The sequence below is a fragment of the Colius striatus genome, chromosome 5, assembly GCF_028858725.1.
Source record: "Colius striatus isolate bColStr4 chromosome 5, bColStr4.1.hap1, whole genome shotgun sequence".
NCBI lineage: Eukaryota > Metazoa > Chordata > Aves > Coliiformes > Coliidae > Colius > Colius striatus.
In genome coordinates, this window is record NC_084763.1 from 18,055,177 (window position 1) to 18,074,952 (window position 19,776).

A 19,776-nucleotide genomic window follows, 5' to 3' on the forward strand; every position below is an offset into this window, starting at 1 on the left:
AAGTTCTCTGTCTCTCTTGAGCTGGTGAGCCCAGAACTGGACACAGGACTCCAGATGAGGCCTCACCAGGGCAGAGTAGAGGGGAAACAGAACCTCCCTTGACCTGCTGGCCACACTCTTCTTGATGCATCCCAGGATGCCATTGGCCTTCTTGGCCACGAGGACATGTTGCTGGCTCATGGTTAGTTTATTATCACTCAGGACTCCCAGGTCTCTCTCTGCAGAGCTGCTCTCCAGTAGTTCGACCCCCAGCCTGTACTGGTGCATGGGGTTGTTCCTTCCCAGATGCAGGACTCTGCACTTGTCCTTGTTGAACCTCATGAGGTTCCTCTCTGCCCAACTCTCAAGCAGGTCGAGATCCCGCTGAATGGCAGCACGGCCTTCTGGGGAATCAGCCAGTCCACCCAGTTTGGTATCATCAGGGAACTTGCTGAGGGTACACTCTGTCCCCTCATCCAGGTCATTGATGAAGATGTTGAACAAGACTGGCCCCAGAACCGATCCCTTTGGAACTCCACTGGCCACAGGCCTCCAACTCGATTCTGTGCCATTGATCACCAACCTCTGGGCTCTGTCATTCATCCAGCTCTCGATCCACCTCACTGTCTACTTATCCAAGCCACATATTGTCCTTTTTTACTAACATCACAGCATACATGCTTGCTTTTATTGCACTAGACCTGAGAGTATGCCAGAGCAGCACCCTGCTCATAAAAACAGTGAATATTGATGCCAGGGATTTGTCTGGATCACTCGTTGAGAAACTTAACAGTTGTATCAGTAGCAGAGCATTTACTCAAAACAGACAGCAAAGCAGTGATAGAGTTATTTCCCCTGGCCACTGGGGCTTGGTCTCAGGTCTAAAGCTCAAGACAAGGGCCACAGAAGCAGATGTCTCCTTGCCCAAGCCATGTCACTGCTGAACTGCTCCTCCTTGGCATTGTGAGCACAAGCCTGAGTACTTCAGGACTTTCTGGTACATCCCTCTGATACAGCCAGTGCTGCTACAACTGACGCTAAGACTGGACCTAGCAAAGTCATTCCTCTACCAACAAGACTCCAAACATTACCTAACACTAATTTTTTTAGCATCTCTTCCATGACTGCATTCAGAAACTTGACATTGAATGTTCTCTCTGAAATCAATAAATATCACTGACCTTCCCTCTATTTAGCAACATATATACATAGAGAAAAAAGTTATTTCCCTGGCTCATCCTCTTGAGAAATGACCCAGTATTGAATTTTTTCACAGGGGGCTAATTTTTCATTTCTAAAAGTAGAAGTTTTCGCTGCTGCTTTGTGGTAGACTAAGAGGAATAAACTGCAAATGAGCATTTTGGAATCTGTCTTGTTTAGGCATTTAATATTTTCCTTGACTTGGTAGCCTTGGGACTGTCATCAGTAATCCAGCAGCATTTAAGAACTCTCTCCACCTGCGACGTCGTAATCCACTGACGCACAAGCAGAGCTCATGACTTTGGGAGCCAACAAATTTCTAACGAATGATGGCATGTAATTGACTCATGGACTCCAAGCTTGCCTCCTGGCTGGATTAATCCTTCAGTCTCTCACAAAACTGCTATGTAATGCTTACAGTTAACTGCAATTTCTCTTCTTCAGAGTACATTTGCACGCATACCTGTGTTTTTTCAGGGCTAAAGAGGCACAAGGACTGCACCTACTTCTGCACAGAATCACAGAATGGCAGGGGTTGGAAGGGATCTGTAGAGATCATCTAGTCCAATCTCCCTGCTAAAGTAGGTCCACCTAGATGAGGTCACACAAAAATGTGTCCGGGCCAGTATTGAAGACCTCCAAGGAAGGAGACTCTACAACCTCCCTAGGCAGCCTGTGCCAGGGCTCCCTCACCTGAACATTAAAGCAGTTTTTCCTTATGTTTAAGTGGAACTTTTTGTCTTTCAGCTTTTGTCCATTATCCCTTGTCCTGTCACTGGACACTACAGAAAAAAATGTTACCCCATCCTCTTGATAAACACTTTTTAAATACTTGTAAGTATTATTGAGATCCTCTCGTCTTCTCCAGGCTGAACAGCGTAAGTCCCGCAGCCTTTCCTCATAGGAAACATGCTCCAGTCCCCTGATCATCTTGGTGGCCCTGTGTGCATCTATAGTAGCCCTTGGTACATCTGTCTAAAACATCTGAAGCCTCCAGTGCAAAATTCACATAATCTAGGCACATTCAGCACATATGTGTCACAAACCATACTTACTGTAGTGTATTTTCCCAGCTGGCAGAGCGAAGGGAAGGTTTCCTGGTGAGCTTTTCGGATCTTCTCAGTGAGATCATCCAGCTCTGCTGTCATTTCATAGTTTTCTGTGGACTCCTGCTTCGAAGGTTCCTTCTTCTTTTTGTTCCTGTCATTTCTGACAGCTGTAGAAAAGCAGAGATACACATCATGTAGTTATTCAGATTATCCCATGTTGCTTTTGTTGCTTTACTTCAAAACACTGCAAAAAGCTTTTATTTTAAACATAAAATAAGTGGAGCTAAAAATGTTATATGCACAAAGAACACTAATGCAAGCCTCATTATTTAACTGTAAGAATTAAATTGCATGAGTAATGACGAAACCAAACTTCCATAGGTGCTTTTTTGGACATGCCATCACACTCCCATCTACCTTCCAAGAAAGTCTACAGCAACTTCACATGCACTGTGAACATCTCAGCTCCTTTGTGAAGTGGGATTTTTTCATTGTATCATTACAGCTGTGAACTGCAAAGTGCTCTGCGGTGATGCAGTCAGGATTTTGTTGGATGTGAACAACATTAAAAAGAGACAGCAACTGTCTCTCTTCTTAAATTTCTTGGTATGGAAGATAACAAGCTCATACTAATACAAACTCCACCAAGCATAAGTTATTTAAAGGGAAAGTTAAACGTGAAAACAGTAAATGAAAGAAGATGAAACACATTCAACTTCAGATCTGAAGATCAAAGGAAAAGCACAAACACTTGAAAGAGCAAAAATGGCAGTGAAGCTATCTAAAGTTGCTTGCCATCTGCTCCTGCAGTCGGATCAGCCTTCTACCTTCCCCCGGCCGTGGGGGATTACTGCAAATATGCATTGTGCAGCATTCGCCCTGCAACTGATTTCCCACATATTTGTCTTTTGTAGTAAAATAAGACAGCTGCTCTATCACCATGCTACTCTTTGTTCTTTTAATGAAAATAGCTTAATTTTACAAAACATGCCCAGGAGATAAGTCTATGTCCACAGTATTGCCAGGACTTGTGAATTTTATCAAGAGGCTTGTTGTTAGCTCACTCTAACTTCTTAAGCGTAACCAGATGCAGAAGGCTTTACAACAAAGCCAAGCACAATCAGTCCCACTCCCCAAAGATTCCATGTCAATATTAAACACCCCGAAGACGAAATGTTATTGGACAAATAAAGTCAATCCTAATATTTACTGGTGTTCGAACCCTCACGGTATTTAAATCAAGGCCCTAGAAGGTGCGGCTGGGGGGTTTGGCACATTTGAGGATGGCTGGAGGTTTTGGATGGCCAACGATCTGCCCATTCTTGTTTGTACTGTCCCACCCCATGAAAACTCATCTAACTGTTCCATAGGGAGGGAAGCACAGTAAAATGGGCAGATACTCAGAGCCACCTCCATGCCAGCTCTTGTTCCCTGTGACTTCCCTCAGCCTATTGTGATTGCTTCCTACACACCTGAGAACCACAAATGATCACAAAGAGCAGACAAATGGTGAATGTTCCAGGAGGAAGAAGTCGTCTTGATCCACTCCCATCTATAGTGAGGACTCTGAGCGTCTCTTCTGAGAGAAAATTAAGAGTGGGGAAATAGTGGTATGGGAAAGTGGCAGTCACTGACATCTACAGAAAAAATGTAACATGTTTAACAGAAAACAAGAGGTAGATGCAGTGAATATTGTTTCTCCTTCACAAAGCCATTAGGCACATACCCCACGTAAAGAACGGCTCTGGTTTTCTCACTGAAGGTTTGACTTCGCAACTGAGAGAACTTTTGACCCCTACTCAGCAGATATTTTCTGCACTGAAGTCAAGTTAGATGCGTTGCTGGATCAGGGCTGGGACACTGAGCACCCCACCAGCCTAAGCTCAAACATCATTAACTCTGGTGTCCGGCATAACACAGATCCAAACGTGAACTGAAAAGGTACCCTCTTGCAAGGGTTCAATACAGAAGTGCAGACAAGTTTTGGGGGTAAATGAGGGTGGCTGAGTGCTGGATCCCCACCTTCCTTTTATAAATATTCCTCTAAAGCCAATGCCCTGGTTTGTTCACTGGGTCTCATGGCAGAGTGCAAGTGCCACCTCTTGCACTGAAAAAACATCCAGGACCGACACGTACTTCTCGAGTGCTCCAAACTGCTGCTGCACTCCAGAAACAAATCCTAATTGCTGCTGTACTTGGGAGATAAAAGAGCTCCTTAGAAAACTATGTAAACTCCTACATGACAGCAAAGAGTCCCACTTACTTATAGCTCCACAAGCTGATTGACAAATTTGCCAAACGAGTGGCCTCAGCAACTATTTATCTCAATAGCCTCAAACTCCTCATGGAAGATGAACACATTACTTAGCTGTGCCAGGCCTTGGCACAGCTGCCAAGAGCTCCCAGAACCCAAGAGGTAACTCTGGCAGGAACCTCACCACACTCCTGTGCTGCCCCGGCGCAGCTCCCTCGGCAGCTCTACCTGACATCCCTTCCTTTCCAAAGGCCACCATTGTGGTAGCTGGCAGCCCATGCACACCACCAAATTGGCCCAGCTCGGTCCTCTTTCTTTCCGAGTTGCAATCATTAAACAGTTGGAAGGGCTGAGGACTAACACATCCTGAAAACTAACAACAGATTTTGTTCATTGTTATTTTTTCTCTACAATGCCAACAGTGTTTACAACAACGATCAAACCCAAGTAACGTTTATCGTTTCACTTTCTGTATACTTTTTACATTTCCTACATTTGTCTTCACTAAGGCTGCATCAGACATGGCAGTGCTTCTGTATTCCCTGTAAGATAACACAATAAAGTGCTGACATATAACACTCAGGCTCCAAAATTACAAGGATTTCAATAACACGTTGAACTATTACACAGATTCAACTACAACTATAACTCAGCACAAAAGAAAGAGTGAAAACGATTAAGATAACACTATGTTTAAAAGAGTTAAATAAAAACATATAAACACACACATTTACTCAGTAAATTTAAAAACCATCACCGCTCAGGGAACAGGAGCTGTCACACCGCACGTGGGAAGGGCTTTGCATTACAGCTTATGTTACATAAATCACACCTTTTTGTATCTTGATCTTTACATGCATATGATCACATCAATCCCCAGTGCAATTCCACTGCCTTTTAATGATGATACGCCAGTGATGAATCTGTGTCACAGTTAATGTCGCCACAGAAAACTCAGGTTATGAATTTCATTACTCGTGCACTAAATTCTGTCTCGGCGGCTGCATTATTTAGGAGCTCCCGACAGGGGACAGTATGGAAGCTCTCTCGCCTTGTGAAAAATACTGCAAGTTAAAAAAACTGAGAAAACAAGGTGGTGGTGGTGTGGAGAAAGAGAATGAAAAAGGGTGTATCTCGGTACGTGAGGGAGGCACGGCGTGGTGCTGCTTGGGCGGTTGAGCGACGCACGCCCACGCCTGAGCACGTCTGCGCCCATCCATCTTCCCGTGACAGCTTCCCTGTCCCCTCAGCACACACGCCAGGACTTGCACTTCCACACCCAGAAACCTCCAGGCAGCTGTGGCAGGGTTCATCAGCTGGCAACGGCACTTTCTGCTGCCTTAGCTTGAACAACCAGGTCTGGTCCTCAAATATTCATCTCTCTAACCTGATGGCAAAAGAGGGGCTGAACACCATCTCTTGTCCCATCCTGTCTGTTTTCCTCACCCCACGTTTGCCACTGCTTTCCTTAACCTCAAGACACATTTTTCCTCTTCTGTTTGAAGGATGGGCAGGGCATAAAAGCTGCAGGAGGGATAGGACACATTTTTCAAGAAGAGCAGGGCCTGTTGTGGATGAAACTAAGTATAGCAAGGACACAAACACAGCTTCTCTCAGAGGATCCCGGCGATCTCATTTAGCAACCACACAGCAATTCTCCTGCTTGAGCAGGATCATTTCAAGCATGTTGTAATGCTGGGAATCGTCCAGTCTGAAACACAAGCCCCTCAGGTCCACCAAACTTAGTCACTGCTTAGTCACTGCCTAAGAAGAGTCTGGGATCCAGCCCAAGAGATTTAGGCAGCATCCCGGTAACTGGGTAAAATGATGGAATAGCAGCTGTTCAAACTTCCCTTTGTCAAAGGTGGCACAAATGCGTCCAGGGAGAAGAACCTGCAGTTTGCAATGCAATTTTTCTGATTACTTGCATAAGCTGTGCTTCCCCAGATGCCCAGAAGACAGTTAGACAGCACCTTTCATATGTTATGATGACTAATCAGCTATAAATTAATGACTATCATTGCAGTTTTGCCTCTTGGAGATCCCCGTGACCTTTGAAGAGCTCTGTGTACTGGTTAACTGGTTTTGTTCTTGTAGAGACAACTGCTAGTGTTTCCAGTCAGTTTGCATTCCTGTAAAACCACACTTTTCTTGTCCTTGAATATTTTGGAAGTTACTCGTTAAGCTAACAAATCTCAAAAGCACCATAAAGCACACAGAGCAAGTTAGTAATTGCACAGCACTGGGTGCAAGGTAAGTTTTCAAAAAGACTCCTTTTGTTTGCCAATGTTGATGAGAAATTGGAGGTGAGCTGAGGTGGAACAGCTGCAGAGTTGCCAATGGGCAGCAGCTCACTCACTCTCCTGCCTGCTCTCTCGTGCCTTGGGAAGCCATCCAGCCCTTGCCTAACTCCAGACAGCCTAGGGTGCCTGCCACACATGTATATGGAGGAGCAATGCTTAGCACTGCACCCAGGGCTTTCAGAAGCACCAACCTGCTTGCCAAGGTGGAAACCCACAAGTCCTGCCCAGCTCCTTTACACTCTGACTTCTCCAATTCCAGCGGCAGCTGCTATAAATTTCTAGGGGATAACTTCAGTGAAATATGCAAAATACTCATCTATTGCCACTGCCAAGTTTGATCTATCGAGATAAATGTCCCACACAATCGTGCGTCATTCTTACCCCCCTATCACCCTTCAACAAACTGTGCTCATGGTATCAAATGGCAATCTGTAAGGACATGCTTCACAACAGCCACCCTGGAAAGCCTGGAACCAAGGTAGACTGAAACCCCTTACTCCTGCTGCTGCTCATCGAGGCTCTCCAGCCCCACAGGCAGTCACAGCACTGCGGCTCCCACGCATGTCGCCTGGTGGAAGTGGTCACAGGGATGGGAGTCCTCGAGGAGGTTCATTTTTCCAACCCCAATGTAAGAAAAGTGACAAAATAACCATCTTGAAAGCAATACGATCACAAACTGACAAACTGAGGCACCATCAATTCAGAATGGTAAGACTCCCGTTCACATTTCAACAGCAGTGCAACCACAAGCCAAACGTAGCATTAAAACATGCACAACAGCAGATAGTTATAAACAGATTGGTTTTCCTAGCTCATGATTTCCAGATGAAATAGTGTTTTCTTTTAAGAAAAACTACTGAGTCCTTAAAAAGAACTGGAATACCTTAAAAACAAATTCATGTGCCAAAACTGAGCTTTGACATACGTAGAAAGATTGGAGGCAAAGCACATTTCAAACATAAAACTCTCTTTTCTAATGGACAAAGCCAATAACAGGTAAACAGTCTTGTAAGAGGCTTCAAGTACAAACCCAGAACCCACTGAAACCTGCGTATTTTGTAGTTGATTCAGAGAAATCAACCACATCAGCTGTTGGGCACAATTGCCACAAGAAAACATCTTGTATTAAGTGAGATGGTATCTCTCTATAGTATCAAAATTAACAAGGAGCACAGAGAAACAAGCAGGGAAGAAATTTCATAAGCACCTAGCACACTATCATTTTTCCCCAGGCACAGAGTGAGTACATGTATTACAGAATCCAAGCCTGTCCCTGATTTCCTGTTGAGAAATAACGTTCAACCATGGCAAATACGACCCAGCCAATGGTCCAAGAACCTCAGCTCAGCAACAGGGGAAAACACCACCAGTGCAGAGGACATGGTCCTGGCGCCTGTTTTCATGTACCCTGGCTCTTCCAGCCACTGGTGGTATTTCTATTTTTTTTTCTTTGACAAAGGCAAATCTGAACTCTGCCTCGCAGCTTTGTATTATTCATTACGTAATTGCTATGTTTTATTAGAAATATGATCTATTATAACCTTGAATATGGTAACTTAAATGACATTGAAAATTAGATTATTCTGATTATTAGAGAAGTGAGAAAGGTACTAAACATTTGTAAGGCTGATAATCAATCAGTGTATCCATCTGAATGCAATAAAAATCAATCAGTAGCTAGTGCGTTTAAATCTAATTTTTTAAGCATGACATTTTCTTCTGAGTTTCTTTTTTAAATGTCACCCTCTTCTACAACAGTGATTGATTCTATCTCCAGGGACGGTTAACTCCAACTGTTTTATTCATTGCAGTGAGCCCTTGTATCCACGGTCTTTTCTAAATATCAAATTAATGACAACAATAATATTTTCATCAAAACGTGGAATTCAGAATACACACTCGTGGAATCCAAACGGTAAGAAGTACGACGGTACATTTAAATTGATTCAAACACCAGGGACCTTTTAACTACCAAGCAGTGTTTTTTAGCACAGAAAATGGTGGGATTTGGTGTCCCTCCAGTTCTCTTTTTTTCCCCCCCATAAAAGAGAAGGCCAAGGATTTGCTTGTTTAAAACATTATTCATTCAGAAATGTTTCAGTAGCGAACAATGAATCACTGGCTATAGGGAGTCCATGAGTAATTACCTATGCCTCCAAAATAACCTTATTAGGCTATTTAAGTATAGGGGAGACCTTTGATACGTGTAGCCTAAGGGCCTCTATTTTTCCATTCATGCGCGGGGGATTTAGATGGTTATATCCTATTATAGCCGACGAAAGCAACACATCTCCCATTTAGGTATGAGGATAACTGCAGGGTTAATACATCAAGAACTCAGTTATAAGAATAGCTTTCATTATATGAATGAATGATACAAATGGGTGCTCTGCAGCCTTATTTAACTGACATGAAACTTGATCTGTGATTTCAAGGATTCTATCAGCCTGAAAATTTAATTTTTGACATGAAATTTGGCTCTTGCTATTGTCACATCCCTGAAATATTAGTAGAAGGAGTTTCTAGTCCCTTAAAGAAAAACAATACTAACTGAACTTAGATGTAGAATCAAAACTGGAGAGCCAAGGCAGAACAACAGGCTGAGAACTATCCCCCTTGAAGATAGCTGAAAAGTATAGCCTTGATACTATTTTAAAAAAATTATTTAAAATTCTTATTTTTATGATTCCACTTTACTAACATTTAGGAGAAAAGATATTTTTCTAAGACATTTTGAAGTAAAACCAGCATCTACCATACCATGGATAACTAGAACTGCCTACTCTAGACTCAAAACCAGTGCCAAAGGAAAAAAAGTAGTTCTAAAGGCAGATTTGGTTTGAATGTTGCAGAAGGCTCCATAGAGTGCTTTAGCAGTACAAAAACCCCAAAAGCCTGTCAAATGTTTCCAGGGGTATGAATATACCACTAATGCCTACCTTTATATTACCTACAGTATTTCATGACTGGTTCAAGTTGCAAAGAACACAGTGAACACAGTAAGAACTGCTGAAAGAATAAAAATCAGGACTCCAGAAACAGAAATGAGAACAACTTCCCCTAAAATAGGTCCTAAAGAACAAACGAGAAACAAAGAAGTTGCAAAACCAGAAAGATAGCAAGAGGATCAGCCGAGGTGGAGTCAGCACGTACAGGGCACAGCATCTATAGCAGGGCCTGAATGGAAAGTAGACTCCATGGTGTCAGTTGCCATCTCCCTACACATTGCAATCAAAGTAGGCAGAGAAAGTGATTACACATTTAATGATAAACTGTTTCAATAGAATTTGCCCTGCAATTTCAACTTTCAAAGTGCTTTAATATCATCAACTAATTGCCACTGTGAAATAAGATAGTCGGCATACTCTCTGCAGCTGACAATTAGCTACTGACAGTTGTTAGCATTAATAATTGCAGGCATTATAAATCACTAATACTTCCCATGAAGGCCCACCAACATATCTGCAATGGAAATAGCCTAGCCAAACCCATTGACTAAGACAAAATTTACTCATTGATACGTTTCCATCTGTATTTCACACAGGCATCACCTCAACTTACTTAATAGAGCCAGCATTTTCCATTTGTGAGACAGAGCATCTCCATAGGCAGGTCCTACAATGTCCCTGTGCATCTTGTGCTGCTGTTGAGTTCATCTTACACATCTGCTGTTTCTTCATTCACGTCCTGCCTGCTCTGTCCTACTATTCTGCATAAAATCAGTCACTTCTTTACTCTAAATGTAAACCACACAATTTTTTATTAAGCTCTACCAACAGGTTTGCAGAGTAATTGTATCACCCAGTGGAAGCTGCCAGTCAGCCCTTTCCCTGCTCAGTGCAGAAATGGAAAGGGGCTTCAGAAATCAATCACTCCATCTGGAGGAGTTTCCCAAACTCACAAGGTTTCTGCAGGTAACACACTGTAAAGTGTCAGTCTACAGAAGAGTCCTCATGAAACTAAAACCCTGAGGGAAATAAAGTATTGTGCTTACTATCTATGGTTTTGGCTGCCAAAATCCCTGTGGATTTACTTCTGTGGCAGTCTAGATAAAATTCTGCATACAGCTGGGTAAACTGATGTACTCTGGGGAACAGGAGGACAGCTTTTCTGGAATTGCCATGTCTTAACACATTAGCTAAAAATACACAAGATCACAAACACAATGTGATTATTCTTTCTCTCCCTTAAAGCTGAAGTGGTCACGTACATATATGGCAGTTGAAAAACACTTCTAAATACTCACTCTGAGATTAAATTTCTATTAAGCTATCGTGCATTTGTCTTACCATAGACTGGGTAAAGCAAAAAAATCACTAAATTCCAAACTCTGAACTTTCAGTCAGAAATTACTAAGAGGCCATTAAATCTGTCTCATCTGATTTCAGCTGTTCAAGTGCCCTTTCAAGCTACCTTCTCAAAGCAACTGCCCTTTTGAGCTACAATCTTGAAGCCTGGCACACCAACTCTTTATGGATAACAGACTACAGGTAAAAATATCCTGAACCTGACCTTTCTCTCCACAGTCACCAAAAGGTAAATCAGTCTAGTAATCTACAGATATCACATTAATTTGTCTTAGGAGATAGTCATGGTGGTATGATGCTCGCAACAGGGAGAAGCTGGGGTTATCCAAAGTCATCGATTCAATTAGTTGGGCGTTATCCAGGGCTGCTGACGTCCAGGGAAATGCAGGGCTGTAAACTAAGGCCAGACTTTGTCCCCTATTCCTGCTCGCTGCCCGGTCTGACTGCAGCACTTTATACACTTCAATCTGCTGCAGCTATTTTATTTCTCAGCCTAACACACGGAGAGAAAAACAACATGACTTACTTTTTACTGAATGGAAAGCTACCTACCATGACAAAGTGCAACCTCTTTGCTGACAATACCATTAACAGACTCCTTCAACAAAACAACTTTCCATAATTAGGACACTGATTCAATGTAATGAATGAGTCTCAGCTGTGGGACAAATTCTGATGATGTATGATAAAACTGGCTTTATGGGACAGCAAATGGGAAAGCTACTGAAAAAAAGGGGGTGAACTGGAAGACTCCTTCCCTTTGCTTGGCCACTCAGTACCCAGGGCAACAACTCCCCAGAAGCAATAGCAGAAGTTCAGGCACAATACCAAGATTGCGTGCTGCCTTGCATTTCTTTCTTTGATTATGGCTGGCTTCATGCAATGAATTTCAGCTTGGCTTTTCCCAAACAGAGTTCAATCCTACATTATTTACCAGAATTGAAAATAACAGCTCAAACTCATCACCACTCTTGGTTTCACCTTGCAGTGGCGCTACTCCACTGATTGAATCAGTCCTATTAGTGTAAAACTACAGTAGCGTAGTGGGAGATCAGGTCTAATAACTGTATTCACAGATGGATAACATCACATTCATGCCCAAGTTTCATTTCTTTGTTTTGCCCCCAAGGCTAAATTTCACATTTGAACCTCCTGGTGCCTTGTGCAATTGTGTAAAGGTGCATCTAGCGAGAGAGCTGCCAACTGACAACACATCTGAAGAGGCTTGCATGCGCGGTGTACTTCATCAAGCACAACGAACACGTTGCCTCCTGCAAATGTAAATTGAGCTCATGAAGGCGGAGGAACAGTTGTTCCCGGTGTGTTTTAAGGAAGGGAGCCTTAGACTTGAATCTCAGTGTTAGTCTGTGTTACAGCCTCGGCAGCTTGCAGCCCTGGCCTCCCACTAGGCCAGGGATCATAAAAGCAAAGAAATAGCTCAGCTACTGTTTACCTCTGAAGCTAACATGGAAAACATGCCATTATGAACTTACACAAATTCCTTCCCACGGACAAAGGCTTGTTGATACTCCTACTACTATAAAAAAATCAAATAAATGAAGGTCAGGAGGTCATTTCCAGCTCTCGCAGTGCCAGGGCTGGCCCCCAATGTGGTGGGCAGAGAGGGCACAGAGAGTGCAGCTCACAGTCGTGCTCAACCTCCCTGTCCAGGCTGCCCACTTGGCTTGGCTGGAGCTGCCGCCCAATGATCTGCTCCACCAGAAAAGGTGGCCTGGCAGTAATAGAAGGGAAGAACTGTATTATTTCACCAGGTGGACCTAAAATCACTGGAAGACCAGCCAAAACATTTATTGTTTAAGCTTCACATCAATGTGTGGCCCAGCGCAGGTGGTGGGCATACCTCTGCACCTGCCTGTGTGCTTGTTCTGCAGCTAGGTCTGATGTTTAGATTAATAGTGCCCATTGGTAAATTTATTTTGCTGTATTAATAAAGTATGGTTTTATCAAATGGTAAAATAACGTGCTGAAATGATGTTACTGCATCCAACTGCACTTTAGTGTGCCGTTTGCTTCCTCTCCCTTCCCAAAAGCTAAGCAACTGGAATAAACAGTCTGAAAATTTGTTGTTGGGGTGGTACCTTTTTGTTTTTAAAGATTACATTGTCCTTTTTCCACCCCCCACCCCCCCCCAAACTGTAACCTAACGAAAAAGAAAAGAGTGAGGTCAGAGGACATATTTTTCTTTCCATCCGCAGGATTTTGGGAATGCCAAGCCGAGCCAGCCAGCAGGCTCTGGGAAGGCTGGGCCAGCAATGCCCCAGGACTCCTATTAAAGCCCCACTGAAGCTGGCTGCTAACACAGGCAAACAAGTCTGTTCACTTTTTGCTTTAGCATCTCACCATCCCTCACCCTGAAAGGCTACACTGGTAAGCTGAGGCACGTGAAGTGCCTCTGCCTCCCAGGTTTTTCTTCCCGCAGGCACCCCTTTCTGCCTGTGCATGGCATAACTCGGTATAGAGCGCCAGCGGGGCTGACCCTGCAGCAGGCGAAGCCCCAACTGGTGCTTGGGATCTCCACGCCTGGGATAGCAGCAGGCTTCAATGCAACTCTTCAAAGCAAAAAGTGCCTGGGAGACAAAGACAGTTGCTTGTCTGCTTAATAAACACTGCTGCATCCATAATTCACACACACAAATACTGCTTTTCATGTGCCAACGCAGGCTCTCTGGACATCTGTACTCCTGCTTTATGTAGCGACAGAAGCATCACGGCGTTAAGGGGTAGAATTCCCTTAACACACCTGCAGCAGCCTCAGCTGTTTCAGCACTCATGTTATGACATGAATCACTCCACAAGCCTGCACCTAATTATCCAACTGTCTATTTTGATATATTTTATCTTTTATGTACAATGCCAAAGAAGTTCTTTAAAATACGTTCCAACTACTCCTTCATTTAGAAAAAAAATTGCTTTCTTGTCTGGGACTTAAGTTCTGAAGTAACAGGAGTAACTGGACCAGATTATTTAAAAAAAGAAGGCATGCTAGTAACTACAGGACTGGCTTAAAGAGATTAATTCTGTCAGACAAGGTCAAGCAGCACCAAATCCTGATTCCTCCATAAGATCTTTTAAATATTCCCAGTAAAGCTAGCACATAACCTTTTTGGATTAAGCTTTTTCACAGCACACTAGACCATCCTGATATAGTGATCATACAAGGAATAAAGCAGACACACACTTTTTTTCCAGGAAACAGCAAGATACTAAAAAAAAGCAGTCTTTTTATTACTGATTTGAAATCAAAGTGATTACTGAGGCCTCCGCAACTCCCAGTGCAATACACACTACACACATAGGAGTTCATTTTGAGAAGGCAAACAGGCAGCAGGTCATCACAGAGTTAACTCAATAAAATAATAACTTCTACTTGGATAAACCGACCTAGTTTTCCCAGACTTCTCTATGAAAACAAAGGATGCAACTTGGACATGAGATGACGTCTGAAATGGAAGCCAAAGGCTGGACAAGGAGTCTGAACTCAACACACATCTGGTCCTTAAATAAATGAGGGTGGTAGACCTTAGCTGACTTGACAAATGACAACACAGCATAGGATTAACTGGCATTAGTGGTGGTTTCTACTCACATTTTATCTCATTGCTGCTGATGACAAGCCCTCCATGTCCTTCGATAGTGTACGATTGGGCACTGAACTCATTACACATGTTCAGTACCTCATTCCAGCTAGGATGGTTTCTCCAAGACTGTGGCAGGTGCCTGATGCAAGACACGCTTACAGAAGGCTTTTTATGAGGTCCTCAGGATATTGTTCCTGGGCTACAATGCCCACGGGAAGCAGTGTCTGAAAGCTCGGATTTCCAAAAGCAGAGCTTTATTCAGCTCCTGAAAGAGCTGACAAACATCCACCTCCCCAGCTAGCTGCAAGACTGTCCCACAGCCCCAGGCCACATGGCAGACACAGTGCAGGCAAGTCTGACAGGGCCTGGGACACACAGCATGGAGGGCAGGAACCAACAAGGATCCTTCCAAACCCCACTCATTACTTATCCTGCGATTCTGCAAATCTCAAAACAAAACGATGCTGGCAACTCTGCATGTTGGGATTCAACCAGCGTTATTTTTCAGTGAAGCTGTTGTGCTTTAACACCTCCAACCAGCTCAAGTTAAACAATCTGCCCAGAGAAAATGTGCAATGAAGGGGAAACATAAAAGTATGCACAGAAAGAGGCCTGACTCCCCCCTCTTTTCTAATCCATCACACAGCATTAGAGATTAAATACTCATTAGAAATATATATAATAAACTGTTAAGACAGGATATCTAGTGATTCCTCTTAATTGCCTTATTCTTCCCACACTCTGGTTTCTAGAGAATATTTTTAAATGTTCTTCCTCCATTACTGCAAAGCCCATTTACCATAGGGTTATCTCCCCACCTTGTCCCCCCAGCCAAGAAAGAAGACCCCAAAACTCATGGGGCTTAATACTGAATATCCCATGGGAGGCAGATGATGTGTCTAGGTGGTTTATGTATGTTTATTCAAGCTTGCAGTGATTAAATTCTAGTAGGAAAGATGTTCCTAATAAGTGTGAAAAAGCTGCAATTGACCTAGAAAACAACAGGAAAAATTGTAAAGAAAAGACTTCGTCACTCTCTTTCAGATAAGCAGGATTTACAGAATGACAGAATCTTAAGGGTTGGAAGGGACCTTGAATGATCATCTAGTCCAATCCCCCTGCCAGAGCAGTACCACCTAGAGTAGGTCACACAGGAACTCGTCCAGGTGGGGTCTGAACGTCTACAGAGAAGGAGACTGCATAATCCATCTGGGCAGCCTGTTCCAGTGCACCCTCACCCTCACAGTGAAGAAATTCTTCCTTGTATTTCTTTGGAACATCTTATGTTCCAGCTTTTACCAGTTGCCTCTTGTCCTATCACTGGACATCATTGAGAAGAGCTTGACTCCATCCTCCTGACACCCACCCTTTACATATTTGTAAACATTAATGAGGTCACCCCTCAGTCTCCTCTTCTCCAAGCTGAAGAGCCCCAGCTCCCTCAGCCTTCCATCATAAGGGAGATGCTCCACTACATCATATTGGTGGCCCTACGCTGAACTCTCTCCAGCAGCTCCCTGTCCTTCTTGTACTGAGGAGCCCAAAACTGGACGCAGTATTCCAGATAAGGTCTCACAAGGGCAGAGTAGAGGGGGAAGAGAAGCTCTTTTGACCTACTCACCACAGTTCTTTGCAGAATGAAAGGAATCAAATCTCTCTCTTCATTCTCTTCACTCCTTGTTTACTTTTCACTTTGTTATGGGAAAGGGTTGAATATAATAAAGACTTCTTAACAACTATCCTCTTGCTTTTATTTGTCCTCTTTTATATTATTATTTGCACTCTCTTCCAATTTAAAATAATTTTCTGGATGTTCTGATTTAGTAGCAGTGTTCACCTGAAGAGGCATCCAGAGAGAAATTTTTAAAAGTATGCATTGAGGTTCTCTTCCAAATTAGAGGAAGGGGCAAATCTCCTTGAAGAAAAATGCTGTCAGAAGGCTCTTAATGAACTAACAGTTCTCCATGTGACTTCTTTCAGTGATCTCAACCATAAAGGTTTGATCCCTGAGCTCCTCAATGGCATAACCAGGTGGTGTGGCACTGTACAACAGGGGCTACCAGACCAAATGTAAAGCTCTGTACTTCTACATCCGTCTTCATGAGACATCCAATTTGAAACACAAGACCCCTGGATTGCTCAAGAGAGGCAGATCAATACTGCCAGAGAGCAACTCAAGTTTCACTAAACCTAATGCTCCTTCTTCCAGTATCAGTGATTGTTCTGTATCAGAAATAAACCTACCTTGATAAAATGTAAGAAGTGACACTTCTTTGAGTGGCTCTTCTTAGTTGTCTCTCCACTAGAGTCAAAACAAACTGTCTAATGGGTCACCTAGAAGAACCACTATGGCAAGAAACCCAGGGGGAAGACAGTCCTTGTATGGAAGGAGCAGCTTACACAGCTACGGTGCAGTCAGTGATGCTGAACACACAAAGTATAGCAGGTTATCACATGGGATGTTAATTTACTGATGATTTGCTTTCCTGGGCTGATGTCTCCTGTACTGATGCCTCTTGATTACGAAATGTCTAAAACCCACGCAATACCAATTTCAGTCATCTTGAGATACAGAGAAAACTCTCATGTATTAGTCAAATTAAGCATTTTCTACTTCATTTTTAAAATGATAAAAAAATAAATGTCAATCTTTACTCTGCCACTGGGACGTCCTCTAGAGGTGCACAACACATGAAAGCAAGTAAACATACTGTGCTTTGTTAAGAGCACACACAACTTGTAGGTTGTTTGAAATGTAATGCTACTCCCCATAAACTCCTCAATTCCTGGCAATTTCCATTTTTTTTCACCTCTCTTACGCTGTGTTACAATTTCCCTAACACAGATTGTAATCGGATAGTTGAGAGTTAAAATAAAAACAAGAAAATGGGAACTTTTTTTCAGGAGAGATGGGAAGAAGCAATGGATTTGCAGCAGCATCCTTTGCACCAGGGCTGACTGACAGCAGGAAACCAGCTAATGATGGAAACAGGAGGAGACAGAGCAGGTGAAAACAATGTTTCTGGATTGACCAGTGAGTCAAGGAACAATGACCTCTCCCGCTCCTTCAACCTCACAGTGACCTCTTCACCAAACTACCTGTTGCTGCCAAGGCAGTAAAGCACACGTCTCTGCCAGAGAGGCATTAACCTGGCACTCTTGAGCCATTTGATAAACTGCACGTGTGCCCACTGCTGAAGGACAGCGTGTGGTCATGCCTGCAGCAGTTCTAAAAAGCCTTCCCTTATCTTCCAGTGTCATTCCGTACAGTATTTCTGTTTGTGATGTTTTAATCCACCCACACTGCTAAGTTTTCCCATTTAATTTAATGCTTTCTTTTCAGGTTAAGTGTTTCTCAGGTTTAAATACATCGAGTTCTGCCTCCAAGAAAACACTGACAGTGGAGTATCGACCTACTTAACATGGGAAAAACCAATCCCAAATGCAAAATGCATGACGCTATCTGCTGGTAATCTCTCTTCCAGTAGGTTTAAAGACAAAAATGTTTTAAAATATAATGTGTTGAAAATGATACAAATGTAATGTGCTTTGTTAGCCTGTCATTTTAAATGGTTTGTAAAGTCTGCCCTTGGAGGATTGGACTTAAATCATTCATTAACCTGAAGCCGATTGCTTTGTCCTGGAAAGGGGGAAGAACACAGATTTCTCACATGTAACCCAATTTCCTAACAGAAACAAAAACAGCCTGATGAAATTCAGTTACCAGTATGATCTATCCCACTCCAAGCAGAAGTGTGAATAAATTAATTACAAAATGAGCTCTGTCAGCAAAATCCCACTTTATGGGGACTTTTAAAATTAACATTTCAGTGGCTTATAAGTTTAAAAAAAGAAAGAACGAAAGAAGGAAAAGTAGGTCAGCATGTTTCCCCAGCATGTCTTTCTGACTCCATTAAAACTGTCTGTCAGATGACTAACCATGCCTGTAATCCAACTAAAAGCATGTTTGCTTTCTGTGGCACTTTTTGCCAGGGGAAAGAAAGATTCCACTTAGTTTTAACTCTGAAATTCAGGTAAACGTCTGCAAGAGTCACATAATTTCCACACATCTACCTACTAACTCCATTTATATCGACAATAAGCAACTGGTTATGGACGCATGGCACTGAGAAACGATCCCACAGCTGATTAAATGCCTATCAGCCGCAGGCACTGCCTGTAGGGCTTTAAGCTACAACTTGTTAAAGTCAGTTTTCGGAGCTGTCGTCTGACTGACAGACTTTTCAAAAGAGCTAGGTTTAAAAATTCAAGAGCTTTCAGAAACATGCAAGCATGCAAACAAGTACTGAAGTAAGGTGAGATGGGGCAAAATTGTTTGTGGTCACTTTGGGCCAAGGGAAATAAATAATCCCAGTGCTTTATGACCCTTCTTTTCCATTTTGTTAGTATTAACCCTGAAGAGTTATTTAAGGTAAGACAGAAAGCATGTTATTTCTACTGCTTATAAGCCATCTATCTTTAAAAAATCCTGCACACTTTCCATGCCAGCACTGAAGAACTGGAGACTAACTGTTTTTTAAATTGAGCCTACGATACCAAGTCAAACTAAAAACAAATTGAGGCTATTTTTGGAGCACAGTCCCAGAGCCAGCATCCCAGCAGGAGGAGCTGCAACGTGTCAGCCGGCTTATCGCAGGCACAGCAATGGGAAACTCCCTCTGCTATACCAATTCATACGGCGGATGAAAGCAAGCCCTAAGAGCCTGACAGCAGCAGAGGGAAATCCATGGCCTCATCTACCTATGTAGATCTTCCTAAATTGTCTTTGAGAGTTTACTGGTTTCTGAGCACCTGCTTTCTGTCTTCCACACCATCAGCACTGTAGCTGCTCTCCACGGAGAGGCCAGCATGAGCTTTGTTTCTTTGCCTTCCACAGAGCCAATCCTATCCTATGCAAGACTATCTCCAGTAAAGCCAAGAAAACAAAGAAGTTTGCAGTTATAAAGCATCAGGAAGACGTACACATTCTCACATATGCTTCTTCTCCAGGGAAGGACCAAATACACATCTCCTCTGATACTGAGTCTTTCAGGCACATTCAGATTGCTGGAGTTCAGACTTCCC

The 19,776-nt window shown here is 42.9% G+C and overlaps 1 protein-coding gene across 6 annotated transcripts in view; it reads right to left on the reverse strand.

Moving 5' to 3' along the window:
* Positions 1-19,776, reverse strand: part of RARB (retinoic acid receptor beta) — a 325,201-nt gene that overhangs the window by 19,040 nt on the left and 286,385 nt on the right. For all 6 annotated transcript variants that reach the window (XM_061997204.1, XM_061997205.1, XM_061997207.1 and 3 more), the window contains one exon: positions 2,235-2,395. In XM_061997204.1, coding sequence (XP_061853188.1) covers positions 2,235-2,395 — 161 coding nt within the window. The remainder of the gene's footprint in view (positions 1-2,234; positions 2,396-19,776) is intronic.